Raw genomic sequence first — 25,472 nt, 5'->3', positions numbered from 1 at the left:
GGTATTACACTGATATTACGATGTAGATATGAAATATGAGGACATTTCATATGTCCTCATATTTAAAATAGCTTTAAAAACATACTAAACAATGTTTTATTAAAAATCAAAAAATGGGGTAGGGGTAGTTTAAGGGGATAGAATGTACAGTTTGTACAGTATAAAAACCATTACGCCTATGGGACATTCACTTAGATGGCAAAACAAACGTGTGTGTGAGTGTGTGTGTGTATATATATATATATATATATATATATATATATATATATATATATATATATATATATATATATATATATATATATATATATATATATCACATATGTATCTTATATATATATACACACATTCATACATAGATACATACATGCAAACACTTGCATTTCTTGCTTAATTCCAATCAGCAACAAGTGTGGTAAGCAACACATGTGTAGCAAGTGTTCCTGCTGATTAAATTAAAATCTATACTCATTTAAAATGCTAAAATAGCTTTTATGATAGCTTTTGCCCCCAGTGACACCAGCCAAAAAATTTCCTTGGCAGGGTTTTTTCCAGCTCTCTTTGTGTCTTTGTGTAAGACTCCAGAGACCCTAGACAGGGCGAGGCATCTAAACACCATCTGCTCCCCCTTCCCCCTTTTCCCTGGGCAGCTTACTAAATGTCTCCCCCCTAATACAGGATGAATGAGATCCAGGGTGGGGCAGGAGGAGACTGGCAGAGCATGATACAAGCACTTTTGGACAGAGATGAGGCCTACACGGAAAATATTAGAGAGATATTTAACTGAGGAGCAAAAAAAAAAAAATTCATATAATCTAATGTAATGCAAATGCATGCCATTACGTGTTGTATTTGTCCTTTGGATAAGAGAATCTGCCAAGTTATTATTTGAAATGTAATATTAATGCACTTAAAATAGTCAAAACAACTTGAGTAACTGACTCCAAACATTTGCCTTTCTCGGGCAGAGACCAAGACCATTCAGCGACAAAGAAACAAACACCAGCCACAAGACAGTAAAAACCAGTCAGCTTGAAACGCAGTGCTGAGACTATCAGCTCTGCCATTTCGCTAAAGTTCATGCAATGACAGAGGATTCATTGAGGCATCGGAAAGAACAGAAGCAATACAATCACTAATGCCAAGTGAACTGTTAATTACCCTATTGCTTTGCTCTGAAAACAATTTGTAAAGTAGGCCACAGACGTGTTGCTGCTTTGTTCTAATAATTTATTTGGCTGTAGTCATCTCTGTATGACTACTAGGGGTGATGTCAGGTCTAATAAAGCCTCACCTCACATTGTCATGGAGTTAGGCTACTTTTTAAGGAAACAAAATGTGCTAGTCTCAAGTTGTAGGCTATTTTATTCCTCTAAATTAAGCTTTCATATTGTTCTATACCAGTGCTAATGTCGATTTATAATGTATGAATCCGTTTCGTCTCATATATGCCAATAATTTAAATGTAAATTAGGACTACGAGCTTATTATGCCGTTGAAATTATAAAGTACTACATATCCCAGAATTCTCTACTCGACAGTCATTGGTCACATCCAAAAGTGACGTAACACATTTTGGTCCTCTTTTGCGCGAACGGTTGATGCTGAGGCATAGAGGAATCTGCGCGCGGTCAACTCCTGCTCTGATTTCCACTTCATCTAAAGGTGTGTGCTTTTTGTTTTCAAATATTCATATTTTCGCAATGCATCCCAACCGTTCCTCGCGTGACAGGCAATGAAAGTATCAAAACCGTAAACATTCGTAGGGTTTCATTTATATTTTTTAAGTAACGCCATTATTTACCTCACTCTTTGGGGAGGGGATGTAACGTTAGATAATAGACAAGGGTATCGAGAATATTCTGTGTGGTTAGATAGTTATCGCACCGTTAAAAAGTCCACGAATTTAAAAATAGCCATCGCAATCTAACTGCTCGTCGTCGCGCGACCATTAATATTTCGTTTTTACGTCGTTTAATCGGGAGGGAATTGTGCGGTATCAGTGCGGGTCGAGGTGCAGCTCAACATTAGCCAACTGGCTCTCGTTTAGATTGAATGTTTATTTTGGTGGTGACACAGACTTGGACAGTTTTCTGTTTTACCTCAAATTTTAACAACAAGCCCGCCATATAACGTTAGTCCAAAATACAGCGAGACAGGTGATGTAAGGGTCTCGACGTCTTTTGTCTTCGTTGTTTGTGCATTCCCTAACTATTCCTGAAAATTTATTTTTTTTAACCTTCGGATGCATCAATATATCGATTAAAAGAATATATCAATATGCATTTTGCATGCCAGCACTGAGGTTATTCTGTTCCATGGGCAGTGCAGTGTCTGATGAGAAAGGGGAGAGATTTGGGTGTGATCTGGTTTGCTGGAATACATGATACATCCACAACATTATTTGTAAAGGTTGCATTTAATATTAGCATGTTCCTTGCGCATTATGAGGCTCTCCTCGTTATTTATTACAGAGTATGTAGTATTATGGCTTTTTGCAGGCTGTTATAATGAGGGTTTAGGGTGTATCTCGACCATCTATTGTCTCCAGAAGAGAGCCTGCATCCCATCGGATAGACACCAATGCTGGATGTTTATTTTCAGCCATCGAGTGATGATTTGTTGTCAGGTCATATTTAAGATGTCAAGTTTGTCTAATACTTAATATGCGACGAATCACCACAGCTCGAGGATCACTGCCCTTTTGTCTTTGTTCGTTTCTTACACAATATCCCCTTTGTTTTAATCTCTCAATGGCCAGTTGGATCACATTACATTACAAAAAGACATGATGATTTGTATTCTCTACATTTCACCCCCGAGTGGACACTGTGTATTGTAGATTTTAATTGAACTATTATCGTTTAATTAGATGATGATGACAGCACGTCTGAATAGATGGATCCGGTGGTTGTTGTGCTGGCAGCCACTCGTCCTTCTCTTGGCTTCCAGCAAAAAGAAGGCTATATTGCCTTTAAATAGGCAGTACATTTTGCATTTTTTAACAAGAGTTTTGTCTTGCTTGTTTCCTTCCCATAATAGCATTCGCTTAGTAAATTATGCATGACTATTGTGGCACGCCACTCCCTAAAGTAGTGCACTAGTGTTATTTCTAGTCATTTATTTTACACAGCAGAGACCGATTCCACTCAATGTGATTTTTAATGAATAGCTACCTTGAAGATTATAGAAATTATGTTGTAAAGCTTACAGTATACGAATGTTATTACCTGTTTACAATATGTGTCAGAATACTGAAGATTGTGTAAGAATAAGTGTGCTGCATCAATGTTTCTGATATTATTATATGCTTTGATTTGGCAGGTGTGCGAAACCATCAAGGTTGGAAGTGCAATGGCGTCCTCTGGAGGTAAGATGTGAAAACAGGAGCAGCTAAGCTCCAATTTCGAAATCAATATGCTTCACTATAACCACAATCTAAATGAAGTCATTGTGCAAATAAAATGGAGCATGGGTTATCAAATGCAATGCCGTACGGTTCATAGACTTTCAGGTTAAGGAACTGGACAAGCGTGCCTCAGGACAGGCTTTTGAAGTCATCCTGAGTCCCACGGCTCCAGATGCCAAGGGAGAATTCCCACTTTCTACCCCCAAGAAGAAGGAGGTATCTCTGGATGAGATCCAGAAAAAACTGGACGCAGCAGAGGAGAGACGCAAGGTAAGCGGCGGTTTAGCAAAGAATTGCGTGCGTACTATCCTGCATTCTGTTCCTCATTTGTTCTTCGTTTCGTATTAGAACCATGAGGCAGAGGTCCTAAAGCATTTGGCTGAGAAACGAGAGCATGAGAAGGAGGTCCTTCAGAAAGCCATGGAGGAGAACAACAACTTCAGCAAGATGGCAGAGGAGAAGCTTAACCAGAAAATGGAAGCCAACAAAGAAAACCGCACAGCACGCATGGCAGCTATGAATGAGAAATTCAAAGAGAAGGTGAGATGAATACATACGGTACTCATTGTATATTACGCCATAACGCTTTAGTTCTATTGAATAATACATTGTTTTAATGGATGTTCGTTTCTTTATTTCAGGACAAGAAGCTTGAAGAGGTACGAAAGAACAAAGAAACAAAAGAGGGGGGCGAGGGTGAAAACTAAGTTTCCTCTCTCAATTTCCTTTTCGTTTAGGGTATAGTATTGGGTTTTTTAATGTATCCAAAGATTTATTTTTTGTTCCATTAAATGGCCTGTTTTCCACGTTTGGATCCATGTACTTGCCACTTTTTTATTAAGGGGTTTTGGGGAAAAGCTGGTGCACGACATTTCATCAGTTTGTGTGTATTCAGTTGTCTTTCATCATCCCCTCTAACCTGTAGATTTGTCCAGTTGCAGCTCTATAGCATTTAAAACGAGCAGTGTTTTACTGATAGGGAAGCATGCCTGTGTTATGCATAGGTCTAATATATACTTGGTATATTGCATTGTGCAAGTCCACCTGTTCCCTTGTATGTCAGTACTGCCATCCTTTGAGCTTAATAAAGTTGCACAGTTGTTTGTTATGGTACCAGTTTTGCCACGGCCTCTTTGTTGATCTGCAGTCAGCCAGAGTGTAGTATGTGGAGTAACATAACTTCTTAAAATTTTTACATTATGGGGATGAATGGCAGTTTCTGTAATTCTATATAGAAAAAAAGATTTTGCCAAAATAATCATTAAATCTTTTGGGACACTTTTTTGATGTACTCTTTATAATCTGCATGAGATTCTTAGTGTTGATACTTAACATTATCCACAAGCATTTCCTTTACCAGATCAAACTTGTAGTAATTCATACCTAATATGCACTAATGGAAAAACTAAATGCGTTTTAATGTATTCCGATAAGGTGTGAGTTACAAAAAAAAAAATTTCCAATAAAATACATGGCTTGAGACTGTATTTGAACTATACTGGCATCTAGTGGTTTTGAGCTTGTCAAACAGGTATTAGAAACATTTTTTTTGTGTGTGGAAAAAAACCATCTCAAAATGGTTTCAGAAAAGAAAAAAAAAATGTTGACATTGACAACTATTCATTTATCCTTTGTTGCCAAAATAGAGTTACGTGCATGAAAATTGATGGAAGTTGTAAACAGCTTTGCAATGATGAATGGCTTGTTGTCCACATGCTGTCACATTATTATGTGTTCAGAAATAGTGCATCAATCTTTTCTAAAATGAATTAAACCTTATTTCCAAATTCTGAACTCCCTTAGTAGAAGCAATTACATGCATCCAAAAAATAGATCATGTCCAGTAATATGTTGTGTGAATAAATGTTTTTTAATTGAATAAAATAAAAATGAAATCATGTGCTTGTCTGTGTCGGAAGGGGTAAGAAACTCAATGACCTCGAGTCATCCACACGCTGTTATTTTTCAGTCACTCAGAATACTGTAGACAGAAAAGCCTACCAATATGACATACAATTCAAGTCTTGAATTATTTTTATTCTGCATCTCTGACAGCTTTATGCTGGTTATTGTACGCTATTATTACTTGACTGACAGAAATATTTTGCCTTCCTGTGTCTAAATTCACAATGTGGATCTTTGTTTCCACTGTTAACTGAGTTTGACAAGGACACATTGTCAGCCGGAGTGCTTGTGTGGGTGATGACATAAGCATTCATAGTTTAGCACAAGAAGTGAAAACAGAACATTCACGATGTGTACATATTAGACAAAAGGTAGTGTATGTGGCTTTTGCCAAATCAGCTATTAACTCCGAATGTATGGTAAATTTGCTCACTTACACATACAGAAGCAATATCTAATATATCCCCTAATATATACACATATTTTGTGTGTGTGATATACTACAGTGGCTCTCGCACCTTTTATTAAAGAGGGCATGTAGGCGGTATTAATAAGAAGATGGTAGTTTCACGTTTCACAGCCCATACATTTTACAGGGTGTTGCCACCTTAAAGGGTGTTTCCTATTGGCGAGTTTTTCTAGACGAGGCGGGGGCAATGCTCTTGGGTCTTTCTGATTGGACAGTTTACGTGCCCATCAGAAATCTTAGATTTCGGCCATCTGACACTGACAGCGCGGTACTGCAGGGAGCTGACAGGAGCCTCTCCCGCTCAACACATTTTCACCTAATTTTTCATTATGACATTTTCCTTGTTTCATCTCGGTTCCTCAAGACGCACATGAAGGCAATGCAGTTCTCTGACTGAGAGGATTTTCCTCATAAAAGGTAAACCAGTTCATTTACCGATCTGCAAAATGAAAGGTGGCAAATAAAATGTCTCTATGCTTTATTATTTTAGATAAAGTAAAAAAATAAAATAAAAAAAACATAAATAGCCTTTATGTTGAAGCGTTAAGATGCTCAAACGGGGAGGATGAATTACCATAGCTAAAGATAGATTATCGACATTGGACTGGTTAAATCATGTACAGTAACGTTACATTGTAATGAAGAACACGTTTAGGGTTGTTGCTTGCACCTGTAGACGTTGAATTTCATCAAGACATTTCATTGTTGCGCTTCCGGCGTCTCACGTTTCTTTTTCGAGATTTTACGAGAAACAGCTCGAGGGTGTGGGAAGGGTTGTCTGCCTTTTGGGATGCCATCACTAAAATTGTCCACAGCTTTTTGCCTCCTTCTTTCTCGTTTTTTTTTTTTATTAGATTCGAAAATTAAAATTAATTATTTTGTCCATATCATATGTTTTCCAGTCATTATGATCGATTATTTCGTTTTATCAATTTCGTCCTTATTAATTCATGTTCACGAGGAGCTTTACGCAGAGAGCTGATGTTACGTAAGCGGTGAAAAGAAACGCCCCGTTTTACATCACGTTAACTTAATATTCAGGATAAACCAGTTTTTGTTACTCTTTTACATTCAGTTATATGTTTTACATTTTTAAATAATATTTTCATGATCCTGGTATTCCATTTGAACACGTATCAATTTGCATGGATCGCTTAGATTGTGGTTTGCATTCAAGTAAAATGGAAACAATAAAAAAAAAATAGGCCACAATCTTAAAAACACACCAATTAAAACGTTTTAAAAACGCAAAACTTTAAAAAAAATATACATATTAGGGTTCTGAAACTTCAGGCACTTTTATGTCCTATGGGTTGATTTTATATTAAAACTCTAATGTTCGTCTTGTTAAAATTCACATTAAAATGTGTTGGAAACGTTTTACTATGCCTTCATGATATATTTTTTTCAAATCTGTTTTTTAAATTGTTTTACCCAGCTAGTTCTTTCAATCTTAAACTATGAAAATGTCTAAAACTATGATAACCAACATGGTGTGAAATAAACAAACCAATTCAGTATTAAAGGCACAATATGTAAGATTTTATTTATATATTATATTTTGTTGACTTGTGTATCATTATACCAAATGTTTCCAAGAATGTTTAAATCCAGAGAAATTGACAATTTTGACCATGTGTCGTCTATCAATGACATCATACCCACGTTACCGATTTATTTAGTAAAAACCATGAAAACACCAGAGACGCTTTAATATATTATGTGTTTTATTAGACAGGTGAGCAACTGTTTGGATGCGTTCATTGACAGAAAACGAATCATTGTTATATTGCTCAACACAGTTAGTCATTGTTTAAATCTTGTTTTCTCGATTTACCGCGAGTACCGTGTTTTACCATGCCTAATATCGATCTAACTTACTGCAGTGTGCAACAAGTGTCTCATAGTAGCCGCTGAGCGAACGCACAGAGTAGCATTATAACATAACTTTCAACACACTCAAATGTATCTAATATGATAAAACAGCGCTGCATACATAAAATGTTTGCATGTATTTGTCATTGGCATGAAAAGTGGTTAGCTATTTAATTCTAAACTAATTTAATTCCCCATCCTTTCCTCTACAGAATGTTATACAATAGATTATCGGAGCTGTAGTGTAAATGTTTATGATCTTAATGGAACAAAAATATGCGTGTATTCAAACTGTTGGTAGACAAATGCATTGTATTTACTTATTTTTTCCCATGAAGAATGCAAGGGTAATATTTAACTGTTGAATACTTTCCCCAAACAGATTTCACAATAGACTGCCGCTTAATTATTCCTCACCATGGCGACGGTCGTGATGGAGCAGATTGGGCGGCTGTTCATCAATGCACAGCAACTTCGCCAGATCCCACGTTTCCTGGAGTCAGCCTTCCCTAAATTGCCTTGTACTGTGATGGTGAGCGACGTGCCGTGGGTTTTCCGTGAGTCACACATATTCACAGGCTACCGGTCGCCTGACCAGAGCTGGCGCTACTACTTCCTCACTCTGTTTCAGAGGCATAATGAGTCGGTCAATGTGTGGACACACCTGCTGGCCTCCCTCATTATCTTAGTCAAGTTTCAGGAGCTGTCTGAAACTGTGGATTTCCTGCGAGACCCGCACGCCCAGCCGCTGTTCATCTTGCTCCTGGCCGCGTTCACCTACCTGGGCTGCAGTGCGCTGGCTCACCTACTCTCAGCCAAGTCGGAGCTCTCCCATTACACCTTTTATTTTTTGGACTATGTGGGCGTAGCCGTTTACCAGTACGGCAGCGCCCTCGCCCACTTCTATTACGTTGTCGAAGAAGAATGGCACGCTCAAGTGCGAAGCTTTTTCTTGCCAGCTGCAGCCTTCCTGGCCTGGCTGTCCTGTACGGGCTGCTGCTACGGCAAGTACGCCAGCCCAAGTTTGCCCAAATTCGTTCACAAGCTATTCCAGGTGGTGCCCTCGGGCCTGGCCTACTGTTTGGACATCAGTCCGGTGTTCCACCGCATCTATAAATGCTACAGCTCCGAACAAGGCTGTGCTGACCAGGCGGTGGTCTACCACTGCTATCAGGTCCTCTTCTTTTTGATCAGCGCCTACTTCTTCTCGTACCCCCATCCTGAGCGCTGGCTCCCGGGACGTTGCGACTTCTTCGGACAGGGCCACCAGATCTTCCACGTGTTCCTTGTGCTCTGCACTCTAGTGCAGCTCGAAGCTGTGCGGCTGGATTACATCGAGAGGAGACCTTTCTACGAACGTCTTCATGGTGACTTAGCTCACGATGCGGTGGCTCTTTTTATCTTCACGGCGTGTTGCAGCGCACTCACTGCGTTCTACGTGCGCAAACGGGTGAAGGCTTATCTAGAAGAGAAGCAGGAGTAGATGTCACGGCGGGGACCTTGCTTGCACATGTAGGAGGGATTGCACTGGTCTACAACAACTGAAGCAAATAACCACGAAAGACCTTCTTCATTTTCAGTTCATCTTATATTTGTTGTTAATGGTTTTATTATGTGTCCCGCCAGTGCATTTTGAACCAACTGCTTTCTGTTTACCAAACTGGTGACATGCTTTAAAACCGCATTACTTATGGAGAATGGCTCGAAAACATTGGGTTGCCTGCTGGAAGGTGCTCAGTTCCTAAGCGGATCTGTATGACGAGTGCCATTACAACCTAATAAACCCAGATTACGTGAGATCTGTGAGGGAATGTCAGCATTTTGATGATAGTTTAGTTAGTTTGCATACAGGATAGTTCATGTAGGCCACGACTGGATATGTTCATACTTTCATTGTGCCTCTAAATCCATCTCATTTTGGTGTTGTAGTGTGCTGCTCTTAAAGGATTAGTTCACTTTTAAATAAACTTTTGCTGATATTTTACTCACCCCCATGTCATCCAAGATGTCCATGTCTTTCTTTCTGCAGTCGAAAAGAAATTAAGGTTTTGGATGAAAACATTCCAGGGGTTTCCTCCATATAATGGACTTCAATGGGCTCCAAACGGTTCAAGGTCCAAATGACAGTTTCAGTGCAGCTTCAAAGGGCTTTAAATGATACCAAACGATGAATAGTTTCAGTTTCTGCTAGAAACCGAGCAGTATTTATGCTATTATTTGACCTCTTTTCAGACGAGCGTGATCATCTCTGAGCTCCGCCATAACTTCCGCCAAGTGAGGTCAAAAACGATCGTGGTCATAGATATATCGATCGTAGATCCTTCATTCTATTGATCCATGCAGGCGCTAAAGAGGCATCTACGTATACATCTATGACCACGATTGTATTTGACCTCACTTAGCGGAAGTTATGGCTGAGCTCAGAGATGATCACGTTCGTCGGAAAAGAGGTAAAATAATAGCATAAATACTGCTCGGTTTCTCGCAGAAACTGATTGTTTCGCTAGATAAGACCCTTATTCACTGTTTGGTATCGTTTAAAGCCCTTTGAAGCTGCACTGAAACTGTCATTTGGACCTTGAACCGTTTGGAGCCCACTGAAGTCCATTATATGGAGAAAAATCCTGGAATGTTTTCATCCAAAACCTTAATTTCTTTTCGACTGCAGAAAGAAAGACATGGACATCTTGGATGACATGGGGGTGAGTAAATTATCAGCAAAAGTTTATTTAAAAGTGAACTAATCCTTTAATGATTTGTTACATGTCATTTACACATTTGCCAGACTTATTATATTGCATTCAAAGTACATTTACTGCGTTCCCTGTGAATCAAACCCATGACCTTGTTTTTTTTTTTAGTGCCACATGCTACTGTTCTGAAGTTCCCATGCCACCAGACCAGTGCAATAAGCAAAATGTGGAGCTCAGATGAACTCATTTGGATGTCAGTTAAATACACAGCTGATCTTTAACCAGTCTCTCTTTTTAATCAGATCAAATTCCTCCCTCTGCAGTGCTTTTTAGATTTTAAACAACAATTCTCGGTTTTAGCTTCACTTACTTCGACAGACCAATGCAAATCAGTGTCAAAATGACTTCTGACTTGCCTTACAGTGTGTCTATAATTACCTGCGAATTGCAATCGATTGGCTTTGCACTGCCAGTGCACACTTCCCTGCCTTTTTGATGTCTAGCCTGTGAAGAGGGCTAAAATACCGAATGCTATGAAAAAGACAGTAGGCAGGATGTGATGTCATTGGATTGAAGTATAGGAGATGTAGCTCAATAGAGTCCACGCTTTGCATGTACGAGGTCCTGGGTTTAATCTCCAGCATCTCCAAGCAATGTTGGACTTGGGCAGTCGTGACCTAATGGTTAGAGAGTCAAATTGGTAACCTGAAAAAAGGTTGTGGGTTCGATTCTCAATACCGGCAGGAAATGACTGAGGTATGTGTGTGTTTATGGTTTGCAGTGTGTGTGTGTGTGTGTGTGTGTGTGTGTTCACCATATGCATTAACTTGGATGGGTTGAATGCAGAAGACAAATTCTGAGTATGGGTTACCATACTTGGCCTTTATGTCATGTCACTTAATTGTGTAGTCAGATTGAAGGATTTCAGATGCAACCCTGGCTGATTATTAATTTGACACAAAAATGAAAAACTGCTCATCTTTATGATTCTCACACTTATTAGAAATTTGCTCGATGACACTTTTTTTTTTGTTGCATAATGTTACAATAGACAGTTCACCCAAAAATGAAAATCCATCATTTACTCACCCATGTTGTTCCAAACTAGATTTAAAGAATGCTCTTTTTTTTCTCTCCTTCATACAATTAAGATCAATGGGGTCCAAAAAAGCTTTGGATTGCATTGACTTTCATTGTATGGACATATTTTTGTGAAATATGGCAGTGTGTTCATTTTTGGGTGAACTATCTCAGCCAAAGAGGCTTTTGAAACAATTGTGTCCTTCAACGCTATGATGTCCTTTCGTCATGAAGATGCTCCTTTTGTACACAAGGGCTATAACTATGGTCTTTACCTTTACTCATACCCTGATACGAATGCCTTTGTGTGTTCTGTGCATATGTGGATTTTTCTATTAGAAGTTCAGCACTTTATTTACAAGAACAGTCTGAGCATCAAAACTAATAAGTGTTAAATGTATATTCTAATGTGCCTGACTACATGCATGCGTCCTTGTGTGAGTATGCATACATACAGGTGCTTGTCGGTGAGTGTGTGTGCGTTTTTGAATGCGTATGTATACCTATGTGAGATGGCTACTGATGAGAAAGGATATGAAGGCTCCGTCTTAGTCTGAACCTGTCTGACCTTTTAATGACCGTGAAATACATCTTGTGTGTCTCCCCTTGTTTTAGACCTTGTCCATAAATCAACAGATCCATCAGAAAGAAAGTGGAAGGATGATCTAATTTCCCATGGAAGTGATCCATATTCATTTGAGATGAATATTGTGTCACTAGACTGTTGCTGCATTTCCGGTCCCAGAAAAAGAAAGTGTTGCTGTGGTATGAGCCGTTTGACAAAAAAGCAGTCATGATAAACGGTGACCAGCATTCATTTTTGCAACACATATGGCAGATTAAGGGACCATTCACACAGAACACCTTTTTTTCCAGATGCTAGGTAGTTGAATGAAAAATGCAAGGTCTAGAGATACTGTTTTAAAGAGTCAAACTTATTTTAGTGCTCATTTTTAAAATGCTGTGTCATGCATGAGGAGCTGCAAAAGACTAGTGTCCATCTAGTACATATTTACTTATACAACAATGGAAAAGCAGCTCAGTGGAAAGCATACGCAAGTGGCAGGGTCTAGAGACATGTTTTTTAAGTAACTGCGTTTTTAAAAGTGCTGTGTTGAGAACGGACAAAAGCCGATTTTCCACCGTCGGGCCGAACGGTTCTCATTGCGTAACCATTCCATGCCGATCCGGGCCAGCCGGTACGGTTACAGTTTCATGATTTTCCACTGTGAAGCTCTTTGGAATGTAATTCAAATGCGTCAGTCGTTTGTTTAAAGACCGTTTGTAAATAGCGACCACGTTATGGAGTGCGATCAGGTATTTCTTTTAATATTATTAATCTGCGTTTACGTCGCTCAAATAGCACGCTTAGCCAGCTACAGAGAAACTGGTAGCCAGGCAATAGACCCTTTTCACAGACTATGATGACGCGTTTTAACGGTTCATTTAAAAAAAATATATGTACATTTATAACACTAATACTTTGTATTTTATTACTTTTGCATCAAATTACAAAAAACAAGTTACTGCTGCTGTGAGGAGAAAGTGTAACGGCCAATATGGCGAATAAGCTCCGCCTTCTAAATGAAAGAGCCAATCGTTGATTAGTAAAGTCATCACGTCACTGCAGCTGCCGTTAGAAGCTCTGTTTGCTCTAGAAACAGGCTGTGTTCAAAGACACACGTTTAGGATTGCGCATTAGCTTTGTCCAGTCTAAAAAATTATTATTTTTTTATCATGATTTGAAACTAAATTTATGAGACAGTTGTCAGATTTCATTGGTGATTTTAAATATGAAATTTAATCGTAAGCTTGGCAAACAGTTGAGAATTTGATGTTTCCCTTGTCTTAAAGGGACTTTTTATCTTGAGCCCCACGTTTTTAGAATACTGCCATTCGCGAGACTCTGCAAAAGACGTGAGCGCGACGGTCAAATCCGTCCGGCTCGAGGTTACATTGAAAAACAGTGGAAAAGTAGCGCAGTGGAATGGAAAAACACATTCTGTGTGAACGGCCCCTCAGCCAGTTTTAACAGCACCAGCAGACAACGATGATGTCACAGATTGATGTTGTCAAAGACTGGAACTGATGAAGTGACTAACATGTTGTCAGTTGGCTCATGATGATTTACAGGGCAAATATCACAGAAAGAATTATCACATGGTGGGTGCTTATTTAATGAAAAACCATAATGATATAAATAAGAAACTATTTTAGAATATTATTTATTACAAAAGATATTCAACAGAAACAGAATATGTTGTTTTTACTGTTGTACCAGCCTGTGTTTAGGAAATAAATGGATCCTCTGAAATCACATAGTTGAGCGAACGGGGAGGCTGCCAAGAGCTGATGTCACTGAGAAAGACAACAGATGAGGTCATATCCTGGCACGACCGGGATTTGACCTGAAGCCTCAATCCCTGTAATGCTCACATGGAATTTTAAGGAACTCTGTAAATGTTTTCTGCTAAACTGTGAAGTGTCTCTCTTTTAATTCATTTCTGTACTGATCTACTCACCTTGAAGACACTTAAAGAATTTGAATAGGCTTTTCTATTTTAAAAATGACTATGTTTAGAGTTTGCTTTAGTGATTGTGTTTCTTTTGAATTGCACTTAAGTGAAGAGGAAGGACTACTCAGAAAGTTACTTTAGAACCTCTTGATTTCTTTCAGCACTTGAACTCAGTTTTTAACTGTACTCAAACATGAGCCCTTGCACGGAGCTGAACTAACACTTGTGTGTTCTGCTGCAGTGCAGAACAGGAAAATAAAGACTGGTGTTAACCTAAACTATACCATTGTGTGTGGAAATGATCATGTGTTGATGTACTATGGTATTTAAGTGAATAAACAACTGTACGTCCTACCTTCCACTACATGTCATTGTGTTTCCTGTGCAGAAAACAATATAGTCCTCTTTAATAGAAAACATCAGTTTGGTGTATGCACACACAAACAATTGAGTAACAATCTGTGAACAATAAAATCCATAGCTACAGTGACTGTCACTATGAAGTGATAAAGTTCACCCAAAAATATAAATTCTCTCACTCACTTAGAATGACATGGGAGTATGTAAATTGACAGAATTTTCATAATTTGAATCTGAATATGCAAAAGTGAGCTGTTCGCAATCCAGTAAACTAGTCCAACTTAAAGGGTTAGTTCACCCAAAAATGAAAATTCGGTCATTAATTACTTACCCTCATGTCGTTCGACACCCGTAAGACCTCCGTTCATCTTCGGAACACAAATGAAGATATTTTAGTTGAAATCCGATCGCTCAGAAAGGCCTCCATTGGCACAATGCACGGTACACTCTCAAGATCCATAAAAGGTACTAAAGACGTCGTTACAAAGTCCATCTCACTACAGTGGTTCTACAATAACATTATAAAGCGACGAGAATAGTTTTTGTGTGCAATAAAACCCTAAATAACGACTTATATAGTGATGGCCGATTTCAAAATAATGCATCATGAAGCTTCGAAGCGTTATGAATCAGCGAGTCGATTCATGATTCGGATCGCGTGTCAAACCGCCAAACTGCTGAAATACGTGACTTTGGCGATTCAAACCGCTGAATCGACTCACTGATTCATAACGCTTCGAAGCTTCATGATGCCTTGTTTTGAAATCGGTCATCATGATATAAGTCGTTATTTAGGGGTTTTTTTGCGCACAAAAACTATTCTCTTCACTTTATAAAGTTATTGTAGAACCACTGTAGTGAGATGGACTTTGTAACAACGTCTTTAGTACCTTTTATGGGTCTTGAGAGTGTAAAGTGCATTGTGCCAATGGAGGCCTTTCTGAGCGATCGGATTTCAACTAAAATATCTTCATTTGTGTTCCGAAGATGAACGAAGGTCTTACGGGTGTCCAACGACATGAGGGTAAGTAATTAATGACAGAATTTTCATTTTTGGGTGAACTAACCCTTTAAAGAAAATAATAAAAAAATATTGTAAACAAAACAACAATCAGAGGCAACACTTTATTTTAAGGTGATGCAGTTAACTAAACCAAACCCTTACCGTAACTCTATGGTTAGTACATGTAGCTAATTAATATTACTTGATACTAATTTGAGTAAGTACAATGTAACTACGTCACCTTTAAAATACACACCAAGAAAAAGGGTGTCAAAATTGTACCTTTATGGGTACAACAGCTTGTCACTGGGGCTGACTAAGGGTAAAAGACATCTTTGTACCTTTTTACCACAAAAAGGTTCATAGTAGTTAAGGTACATATTTGTACTCTAATGTAATAATATGCACATTTTAGGAGTAAAAAGGTACAAACATGTCTTTTCAAGGATACTGCCCCAGTGACAAGCTGTTGTACCCTTGAAGGTAAAATTTTGACACCCTTTTTCTCTGTGTAAAGTGTAACCAAATCTGAAATTAGGTAAAATATGTAGTTAATTAATCATCAAACCTTTTTATCATCCATTACATTGTCATCATCATCATCATCATCATCATCATCATCATCATCATATTACAGTTTTTCTCAGTCACTTTGGTACTGTTCAACTTCATCATCTAGTCACTTGAGCACATCATGAAAGCAATTTCTCATCCTTCTGAGCAAGTTGCAAGTGCTTTGGTATATGCATGCATATGTACAGTTGTCTGCTGTTTCCTACATTATCAATTGCTCATGTCATGTTGCTCAAAATGTATTATGTCTTACCCCTTTAAAAATCTAGCTATTAGTTCATTACACAAGTCATTAAATACAAAATGGTAGTTGTCATATACATATATGGTAGGCGAAAAGTACCCGGATGACCTACTACTTCCGACGAACAACTTGGCAGACGTAGTTCGTCCGGATTACATTCACACTACACATATTCATACTATAAAGAATGTATTTTTATAAAGAACTACTATGGTAGTTGTCTTATACATTTTTATTAGTCTCTTCTTTTTTTTTTATAAATGTGTCATGAGTTGATTTATTGGACAGGTGAATCTTGAATTTCACTAATGAAGGGAAATGTAAAGCATTAGATCAACCAGTCCTCTAAAATAGCTCAGAGATGCATGCCATGAATCTTCGATTGGAAAGCATATATAGACAGAGCACAACATAGTGTTACAATTTCTTATTAAAGCTGCAAGCTTTGAATATAGGAGAAAAACAACAGTCATTTTTATGTCACACTTCCTGCTGCTAGTAGGTGGCACTTTGACTATAACTGAATATTGCCATGTAGATGTCTTCAGGTCAGGACTATTAACAAACATGTGAAGTTTGGGGCAGATCGAACATTGTACGCCTGAGCTACAACAACTTCCTTTTTCATGACAAAACATCAGACTTTGTCAGGCCACCACAGACACGCCCTTCAGCGAAAACTCAAGATCTTCACAATTTAACATCGCCAAGGCCTTAAAATTAGACTGACGAAATATAATGAGGATCTGGTTAAATCTCTATGAGGAGTTAATCACAATTTAAAACGAGGCATTTTTCTGTTGTCCACAGGTGGCGCCATGACTAACTGAATATTGGCATGCAAATGTTTTCAGGCAAGGACTCTTATCAAACATGAGAAGTTTGGGGCATGTCGGACTTTGTATGCTTGATTTACAACAGCGTTCTGTTTCATGGCGAAACATCGAACTTTGTCAGGCCACCACGGACACTCAAGATCTTCACAATTTAACATCACCAAGGCCTTAAGATTAGAATGACCAAATATGATGTTGATCTGATTAAATCTCTAGGAGGAGTTGGTTATAGTACAACGTCTGGAAATGGTAAGAAAAACTGCAAAAATTACTTCCTGTTTGGTTTTCAGATTTAGCTTTTTTGTAGGTACTGGGCTGTTACATGTTTCTACCTAATTTAATCCTTGTACGTAAAACACAGTGCGAATGGCGCTTAATTGATGTTGTCTAGGTGGCGCCAGAGCCGTTTTGCCACACCTAATTCTGAAACTCATATCAGACGTACATTGTCACCACTTCTGACACGTGTGCAAAGTTTCCAGAGTTCAGATTCAGTTTATTAGAGGATAACCCCTTGAGATGGAACATCTCGTTTTCGAGGGGGTCCTCAAAATAACATCAAACAATTACAAACTCAAACATACTAAAGCTCTTCGACACAATCAACCACCCCAACCAGTCCCCCCTCTGTCCACAGCATATTCATATAAACAGTAAAGAATATCAAAATATTACAGGAGATAACCATATTTGAGAAAACCGTATTTGATGAAGCCACCAAAACAGATATTATATACATATACATACATATACACACACATATATTAATATATATATATATATTAATATATATATATATATATATATATATATATATATATATATATATATATATATATATATATATATATATATATATATATAAATATATACACACACACATACATATATATATATATATATATATATATATATATATATATATATATATATATATACATATATACACATATACATACACATACATATACACATACATATATACACATAAACATACATACACATACATACATACATACATACACACACATATACACAACCTAAATATACATACCTATACAAGAAAAAGAAAAAAAAAATCATAATAATAATACAGGTCATATACTAGGGAAACATTTACATGGATCACAGTATTGTAAATAAGTTAACAGGGCTGACTTAAAGAGTGAAAAGGAAGAAATGGACCTTAGGGAACAAGGTAAGCTGTTCCAATCAAAGGGGGCTTCAAATTTGAAAGCACCTCTACCAATTTCTTTTGATATATTTGGAACAGAAAAAAAGAGATGATCAAGGTGTCTCAGGCCATAAGTTGACCTATATGGGACTAAATATTGCTTCAAGTAAAGAGGATAATTAAAAAAGATACATTTATAAACAAACTGAAACCAGTGTAGCTGTCGCCTGGCCTTAGGTGATAAAAGATTTAATTGTTGATACATATAACAATGATGGGTTAGGAACGGGCATCTCAACACAAATCGACAGAGACTGTTGTAGACAACATTTAAGGGTTTCAGGCATGATTCTGTTGTACTCATATAAACAAAGTCAGCATAATCAATAATAGGAAATAATAGCTGAGTAACAAGTCTTAATCTAATCAGTGGTGGGAAACAATTAATTGAACGATATAATAATCTTAAATTATAGTTTACTTTTCTCAATATAGAGTCAATATGAGGCCTTTTCCATTATCATGAACTGAGAGAGAGAATCATTGACAATTACACACTGACGTCTGAAATGAAGATATGAATTAAACAATAAAATGGACTTTTCGGAGAGACCAATGTTATATAATTTATCTAGGAGAATATAATGATCAACCAGATCAAACGCTTTGGTTAGATCTATAAATATTGCTCCAGTGGACAAATTATTGTCCAAAGATGATGTAGCATCATTAACAAATTTTGTAAGAGCAGTAGTGGTTGAAAAATTGGGCCTAAAACCTGATTGATTTGGAGAAAAAATAGAGAACTCATTTATGTATTTAAACAATCTCTTGAATATAATTTTTTCAAATACTTTCGCTACATTACTAATAATTGAGATTGGTCTGTAATTGTTAGGATCAAGAGGATCACCACTTTTATATAAAGGTATTACTCTGGCACACTTCCACATGACTGGGACTTTACAAGTAGATATAGATAAATTAAATAAATCACATAATGGATATGCTAGAACATGAGAGGCAATCTTAATAAACTTTATCTTTAACTTTTGGCCCTCAAAATGCGATTCATTTCAATGAAGAAGAAGAGGGTCAAAAGCCGGGAAAAATAAGAGGAATAAGGATGTGTGGTGATGTTGACACGTTTCTGATTAAATAAGGGCCACTATTGTGGTCTGTGTTCTAAATCACGACTTTAGAATGGGTCGAAAGGTGCAGCCGATCATTCCTCAATCATTCAAGCATTTCATAGACAGAACAGATATATATTTCAAAAATGTGCACTGTACTCTAATACTACTTACTGTAATGTTCCATATTACAGTACCATATTACACTTACATTTTACATTTTAGTATATAGTAGGCTAAATACACTTTATACAGATACTATACCACACATACGCATATAGTATGTATAAATAGTCATGTCTTTTTCTTTTATATATCGCAATGACATTGTACTGCAATTTGTTGACAGACCAACAGTAAAAGCATAACTGTGAATCCTGTCCAGTCTCTTGCAATTCATATCCCATATACAGTATGTCCATTTTATACGGATGAAATTTATATATGCCATAGGCTACAGATAAAGTGCAGTCTTGTGGATTTTCAGTCATTGTCATCAAAACTGTAGCGATAGTTTACATCTGAAAAATACTGTAACATTGTTACACTGTTACACTGACAACATGACAAAGCATTTTGACTGGCTTGTGAACATTGACACAAGGACTTGTCATTTTGATGGCACTGTTCATTGACAACTTACTACCCATCAAGTAATTTTGCGCTTAAAAGACGTCTAATAGCCGTCCAAACACAGCCCTGACGTCTAGGCTAAAACAAGACAAAATCATTGAAGGCTGTCAGTGAAAATTTAATAGACGCCTAACCATAGCCCAAGAACATGAACATGTCAAAGAAATGAAACGCCTTGTAATCACTGTTGACTTTGCTTACATGATGGAATATCATACATCGCGCAAGTTATTTTAGCAAAAACGACATGTAACCAAATTCAAGGTTGTTTTGGCTAGAAGTGAGTTACTCGTAGCCGGACTATGGGTCTAGTTAACCGAGACGGTGAAATGACGGATATTGCTTGCTGGGTAGATAAACAAAAGATTTCGAGGAAGTTACAGGCCTTTGCAGTAATCTATTGTGTGGTGCTGTTTGTACGAATTGTTTTAAGGAATGCACTTACTGGTTTGCAAATCTTAAGGATGATTCAAGAAATCCAAATACCAAAGCGACTGGGGAAAAAAAACAACTAATGAGAAAGGATCTCTGTAAAAGCACATGCACCCACCACAAGATGGCAGTGTTGTCCAAGACAACATTGAACAATAATGTTTTTGCAAACTGAATGATGTCGCACAATCCTTTTCAGCTATTTTACATCACAACACTTTGGTAAAACAGCATCTATATTATACTTCAAAGCATTCATTGTGTCACCAACAAACCAATTATGTCCCCTGCTTATCTTATATTTAACATGCACATATAGTCCTAGTAGTGGTTTGCTATTCTCTTTCTTGTGGAAATGTTTGCTATGAGTCACATTTTCCCATCAGACCTCACAAAAAAAAAGTGAGAAGAGTGCAAGGCTTGACACACAACATTCAAGGTCTGATCACATTCATCTAGGCCAAGTTCCATTCCAAGTCCAAGTGGGATGATGACAGTCTAAAGCATATGTCGCATGATTCGAGGGCTCTATCTCACACTTCATATCTTTCTTAGATTTATTATGCTCTATAAAGAATGGTTTGTTCCTCTCCACTCAGTTTCTGTTGTTTTCTCGCCCCCTCTTTCTTTCACCCCTTCCTGAAGACAAAGGCCTGCTTGTCAGGCCCAGTGCTTAATATTCTGAAATGCTGATTCTTAGCTGTCACTTTTAGTGCTGCAAAACATAATACAATAATAATAATAATAAAAATAATTGATCAAAAATCTCTCTACAAAGCTATAATCTGGAAATCTATCTGAAACAGAATTGTGTCATTTCATTTTAGCATGCCATTCTTGCATCAGAATTGCGATGGACAGGAAAGGCTTTCATCTTCAAGGCTCAAAAAATATCTTCCTTAACTGACCAGTTCAGAATAGCATAGACTGATCCTGGGCTCCTTAATCATCTTATACACCTGATTAACTACTTCCCAATGGGTTACACGAGCAATGTGAGGAAGGAAAGCGCTGATGACAGAGGACGTGTGGGAGTGATGTTCAGAGGTCTGCCAGGCTGACTCATGTTGACGAGGAGTTGGCTTTTCTGCTCTGTAATAAACAAATTAATAAATACAGTGCACCCGGTAAAAGTAAAAACGTATGTTTAATTTTTAAGTGGTGTCAAAGCTTCACCTGCACTGATGAGTTTAGTACACTCTTTAGATCACTTGAAAATTCTCTCAACATTTACTCACCTTCAAGTTGTTCTATCTTTCTTCTGCTGAACACAAAAGAAGATATTTCGAAGAATGTCAGAAACCAAACCATTGACTTCCATAGTATTTTTTTCTTATTATTCGTCAAATCATCTTCTGTTTAGTTCAGCAGAAGAATGAAATTTATACAGGTTTGGAACAACTTGGGTGAGTAAATGATAAGAGAATTTTCCTTTTTTTCCGTTAACTATCCCTTTAACTTTCAAAGAAGAAAATAAAACTGATGAAGAAAAAATAAACCTATCCCTAACCATAACTCATAAATTCAAATAGAATTACAAATAATTTTAACTAACCAAATAGTCATAACACAATAGGGATGTCCCAAGCAGATCCCAAGGATCGGTATCAGGGCCGATTAAGCATTTTCTAACTGATTGGTATTTGCCAACCTAAGCCCGATCCTTTATTTTACATCAGCTGTCACGCAGGTGTCTTGCAGAAGGGGGCGGTATGCACCTTCAAATAGGGTAACTGCCATTAAAAGGAAAAGAAGCTCAAATGTGCGTGGGTGACCACCAATGAGGTCTGTTCTAGCTTGTAACACACACACGGGCTGCATCCTAAATCACATACTTCTCTACTATATAGTAGCCGAAAAACAGTAGCTGCGTCCAAAATCGCCTACTGTGAGTAGGTACATTTGAATTTTAACTTACCTCGCGACCGTTAAAAAAATACGTTCTTTATAGTATGAATGTGTGTAGTGTGAATGTAATCCGGACGTACTATGTCCGCCAAGTTGTCTTATCACATGACCTACCAGCGTCAGTTGCATCCCTTCAACTCTATTCATAAATCCTCTCCCGTGGCCTCATGGGATATTAAAGTGTCCATTGTGTGCACACTTAAGAATCTCGTCAGAAGTAGTAGGTCATCCGGGTACTTTTCGCCTACAATTTTTTCGAATACTATGAATTCGGACATACTACTCTGTTGGCATACTGTTTTTTGCATATATAGTAAGGAAGTATTCAATTTCGGATGCAGCTAGTGTGTGACCATAGAAGTATGTCCGAATTCACAGTACTCATAAAAGAGTAGGCAAAAAGTACCCAGATGACCTACTAATTCCAGCGAGATTCAGAAGTGTGCATATGATGGACACTTTACTGTCCAATGAGGCGCAGATAAGGAATGGCAGTGAAGTGACACAACTGACGCTGGTAGGTCATGTGATAATGACAACATGACGAATGCAGTACGTCCATATTACATTCATACTACACACATTCATATTATATAAAACGTTTTTAGTGGTCAGAATAATTGCTTATTCAAAATAAAGACAGTATGTGATTTCGGATGCAGACACATTCCAGCTTCTGTGTTTAGCATATTTTTATCCGTCATCTTAGTTGGTGTTGCCAGACGCATCATGCCCATTCAAACCAAGGTTTTCAGATTTTTGAGAGCCAAATGGATTTGAATGTAGCTTCCAAAAGACAAAAAATTAAGTTTTTAATTCAATAATTAACCCTTTGAAGCAATCGATCACACCAGTGTGATTACAACCAATCAGAGCAACGGAGCGACGCATAACGTTAGTTGTCAAATGTCAACAGAACTCAACTGCACACAGTGTTGCCAAGTTTTTCCATGTCCGCGGGTTGAAGCGACCCCAATTATGTGATATTTAGACCCAGGCAACCCAGCCAAAAAAACAAATATTTTACCCCCCAAACGCCTTTTTTTTTTCGGAGAACCTAGTTTTGGGCTAGTTTTCAGAAGCAATTGGGCGGGTTTTGTTGTGAAACTTGGCAACCCTGTGCACGCGCGCTGGAAGAAGTAAGTGTAAACGATGTTTGCCAGTGTTGTAAAAAAGAATTTAAGGATACACAGAGTTTACTTACCAACACGATCATCATTTCTGAGAGAAATAGTGAAGGTGAATGCATATACGAACAATTTCTCTTTTTAGGATTAGAACAAATTCAACCCAAGCGCTCTTTGGTGACGTGGATGCTTACGTTACTGTTTATCATCTGTCCATTATCCTCTAAAGCCCGCTCTGACAATTTGATTGGTCCGAACCAGTGTTGCCAACTATTTTCCAAGGAAAGTAGCTAAAGCGAGCCCAAAAATTCGCTAAATGTCCCTAGATGACGTCATGCATCAATTTGCATATCCGTGACGCCACCGCGTCGTCCTTGCGTTCTGCCTGCCTAATGTGTTCTCTTAATCCGTGCTCACATACTGTATTTTAAAAGAATACAATACAGCCAACTGTCTAATAAATATGTTCTCATTTCCTATATCTTTTTTTCATACAGACGAGTATGATATAGTGAATTAAATTTTTTTTTTTAACAATCTGAGAGATGTCTGAAACTGGATGAACTAAAGCTCTGTGAGAGTGAGTAATATAAGTGATAAGCACAAGAGAAGAATGGAAATCATAACGGGTCAAACTAAATTCTTTAAATATAAAACAAAGGAAGCAGATAAGTGATTGGTCTGTGGCACCCCTGTGTGTTCATGTGTAGCTAGCTCATTCACGATTGTCAGCTGCTGTGTGTGTTCAACGGCACGCGCTGCTCCTCTCAGCCACAGGGAGAAAGCAAGACCTCGCGCTCGCAGAACAGCACTGGCGACTTTTGCAAAATAAAGTAGCTGACGTTTGTCCAAAAAGTCGCTAGATTTGTCGCTAGTCGCTTTTTTTTGAAAATAAGTCGCCAAAGGGGTCTGAAATATCGCTAAATATAGCGACAAAGTCGCTAAGTTGGCAACACTGGTCCGAACAGCTTCTGTTCGGGCATAGTTGCTCCCCAACGGATCGAGTCCAGACCGAACTGCCGACCTCAAATGTTGTGGGCGGGGCTAAGTTCGGCTGGCATCCAGGCTACTGATGTCTATGGAAGCGGCAATAATCCTTTCAAATATAATTTGATGACATGTTTTATTGATATCCGATATTCTACACCAGGGGTTTCCAACATGTCGCTCGCGAGCTACCAGTAGCTCGAGGCCTGATTGGAGGTAGCTCGTCAAGACGTACTTTTCATCTAATCAGAGTGAGCTAATATAGACAGGTGTCCCACACACACACACACACACACGTGACACTCGCGGCTGTCTTTGTAGTCTCTGCCGTGTGTCACTATATGAGGACACGAACGCATAAACCGTTACTTCATGAGAATTTACCGTTTCATTTGAGAAAACTGTCATATCAGGAACACAGACACTCAAAGGTCTTCACGGCAACCCGTCAAAATAAAAGTTTGGTTTAACGTGAAGAAATTGACAGAATATATTAGGCTACTGTTGTAGCCTACAGTAGATTTAACTACGTCTCTATGTAATAATAATACGTCTCAACTAATAATAATAATTATGTCTCGATGGTTGCTTATTTTTTCTCTTGATCTTTTTTATAAACAATGTTTACTTTTAAACAGCATACAGCCTTTAAATGTTTATGTATTATTTACTTATATTGATTATCATCATAAATAATAAACATATTGAATTTAATAGAATTTAAACAATTTTTTTTGCTGTGGTACCGAAATTGGTACAGAGTACTGTACATTTTTTTTTTGGTATTGGTATTTACACTCTTTCAGGTGTAAACATTTTGGATAGTTGTTAATATGAGAATTATGATGCATTATTTAAGAGTTTTAAGTATTGTATAACAATAGTAGCTCTCGGCGACTTTAATTTTTAAAATGTAGCTCTCAAAGGTAAAAAGGTTGGAGACTCCTGTTCTACACATTGCGTAAGTAACTATAGAGTTTAGTGTAATCGAATACTGTAGGTACAAAATGAATTCTGCCCCAAAGTTGTCGTCTTTTGGTGAATATCTTAGTTTTGAAGCTAAAATATATCACACGGCCTAGGCTATTCATGCAGAAGCATAGATTTTTTTGGTG

The 25,472-nt window shown here is 37.8% G+C and overlaps 2 protein-coding genes across 3 annotated transcripts; both read left to right on the top strand.

Moving 5' to 3' along the window:
- The first annotated feature begins 1,587 nt into the window (after positions 1 to 1,587).
- Positions 1,588 to 4,690, top strand: stmn1b (stathmin 1b). 2 transcript variants are annotated; one of them, XM_079837404.1, is made up of 5 exons: positions 1,588 to 1,665; positions 3,325 to 3,370; positions 3,507 to 3,679; positions 3,758 to 3,949; positions 4,051 to 4,690. In XM_079837404.1, exons 2-5 carry the CDS (start codon positions 3,355 to 3,357, stop codon positions 4,114 to 4,116), a joined length of 447 nt encoding a protein of 148 aa, XP_079693530.1. In that variant the 5' UTR covers positions 1,588 to 1,665; positions 3,325 to 3,354; the 3' UTR covers positions 4,117 to 4,690. The 2 variants fall into 2 exon arrangements, with proteins under 2 accessions (XP_079693530.1, XP_079693529.1); XM_079837403.1 differs by lacking the exon at positions 1,588 to 1,665 and adding an exon at positions 2,329 to 2,412.
- Positions 4,691 to 6,039: 1,349 nt separating this feature from the next.
- Positions 6,040 to 9,454, top strand: paqr7b (progestin and adipoQ receptor family member VII, b). The gene is made up of 2 exons (XM_079837402.1): positions 6,040 to 6,200; positions 8,041 to 9,454. Exon 2 carries the CDS (start codon positions 8,077 to 8,079, stop codon positions 9,139 to 9,141), a length of 1,065 nt encoding a protein of 354 aa, XP_079693528.1. The 5' UTR covers positions 6,040 to 6,200; positions 8,041 to 8,076; the 3' UTR covers positions 9,142 to 9,454.
- Positions 9,455 to 25,472: the final 16,018 nt, after the last annotated feature.

The sequence above is a fragment of the Gobio gobio genome, assembly GCF_949357685.1.
Source record: "Gobio gobio genome assembly, chromosome: 15".
Classification (NCBI taxonomy): Eukaryota; Metazoa; Chordata; class Actinopteri; order Cypriniformes; family Gobionidae; genus Gobio; species Gobio gobio.
The sequence above is the reverse complement of the archived record's forward strand: the minus strand, read 5'-3'. Positions and strand labels throughout refer to the sequence as shown.

What these genes read in the sequence shown, in the direction of transcription:
- paqr7b (XM_079837402.1), top strand. Translation starts at nt 8,077, where the DNA reads ATGGCGACGGTCGTGATGGAGCAGATTGGGCGGCTGTTCATCAATGCA.
- stmn1b (XM_079837403.1), top strand. Translation starts at nt 2,338, where the DNA reads ATGAGAAAGGGGAGAGATTTGGGTGTGATCTGGTTTGCTGGAATACAT. An exon ending in CAGCAGAGGAGAGACGCAAG is followed by an intron (nt 3,680 to 3,757) that starts GTAAGCGGCGGT and finishes GTTTCGTATTAG; the next exon opens with AACCATGAGGCAGAGGTCCT. An exon ending in ATGAGAAATTCAAAGAGAAG is followed by an intron (nt 3,950 to 4,050) that starts GTGAGATGAATA and finishes TCTTTATTTCAG; the next exon opens with GACAAGAAGCTTGAAGAGGT.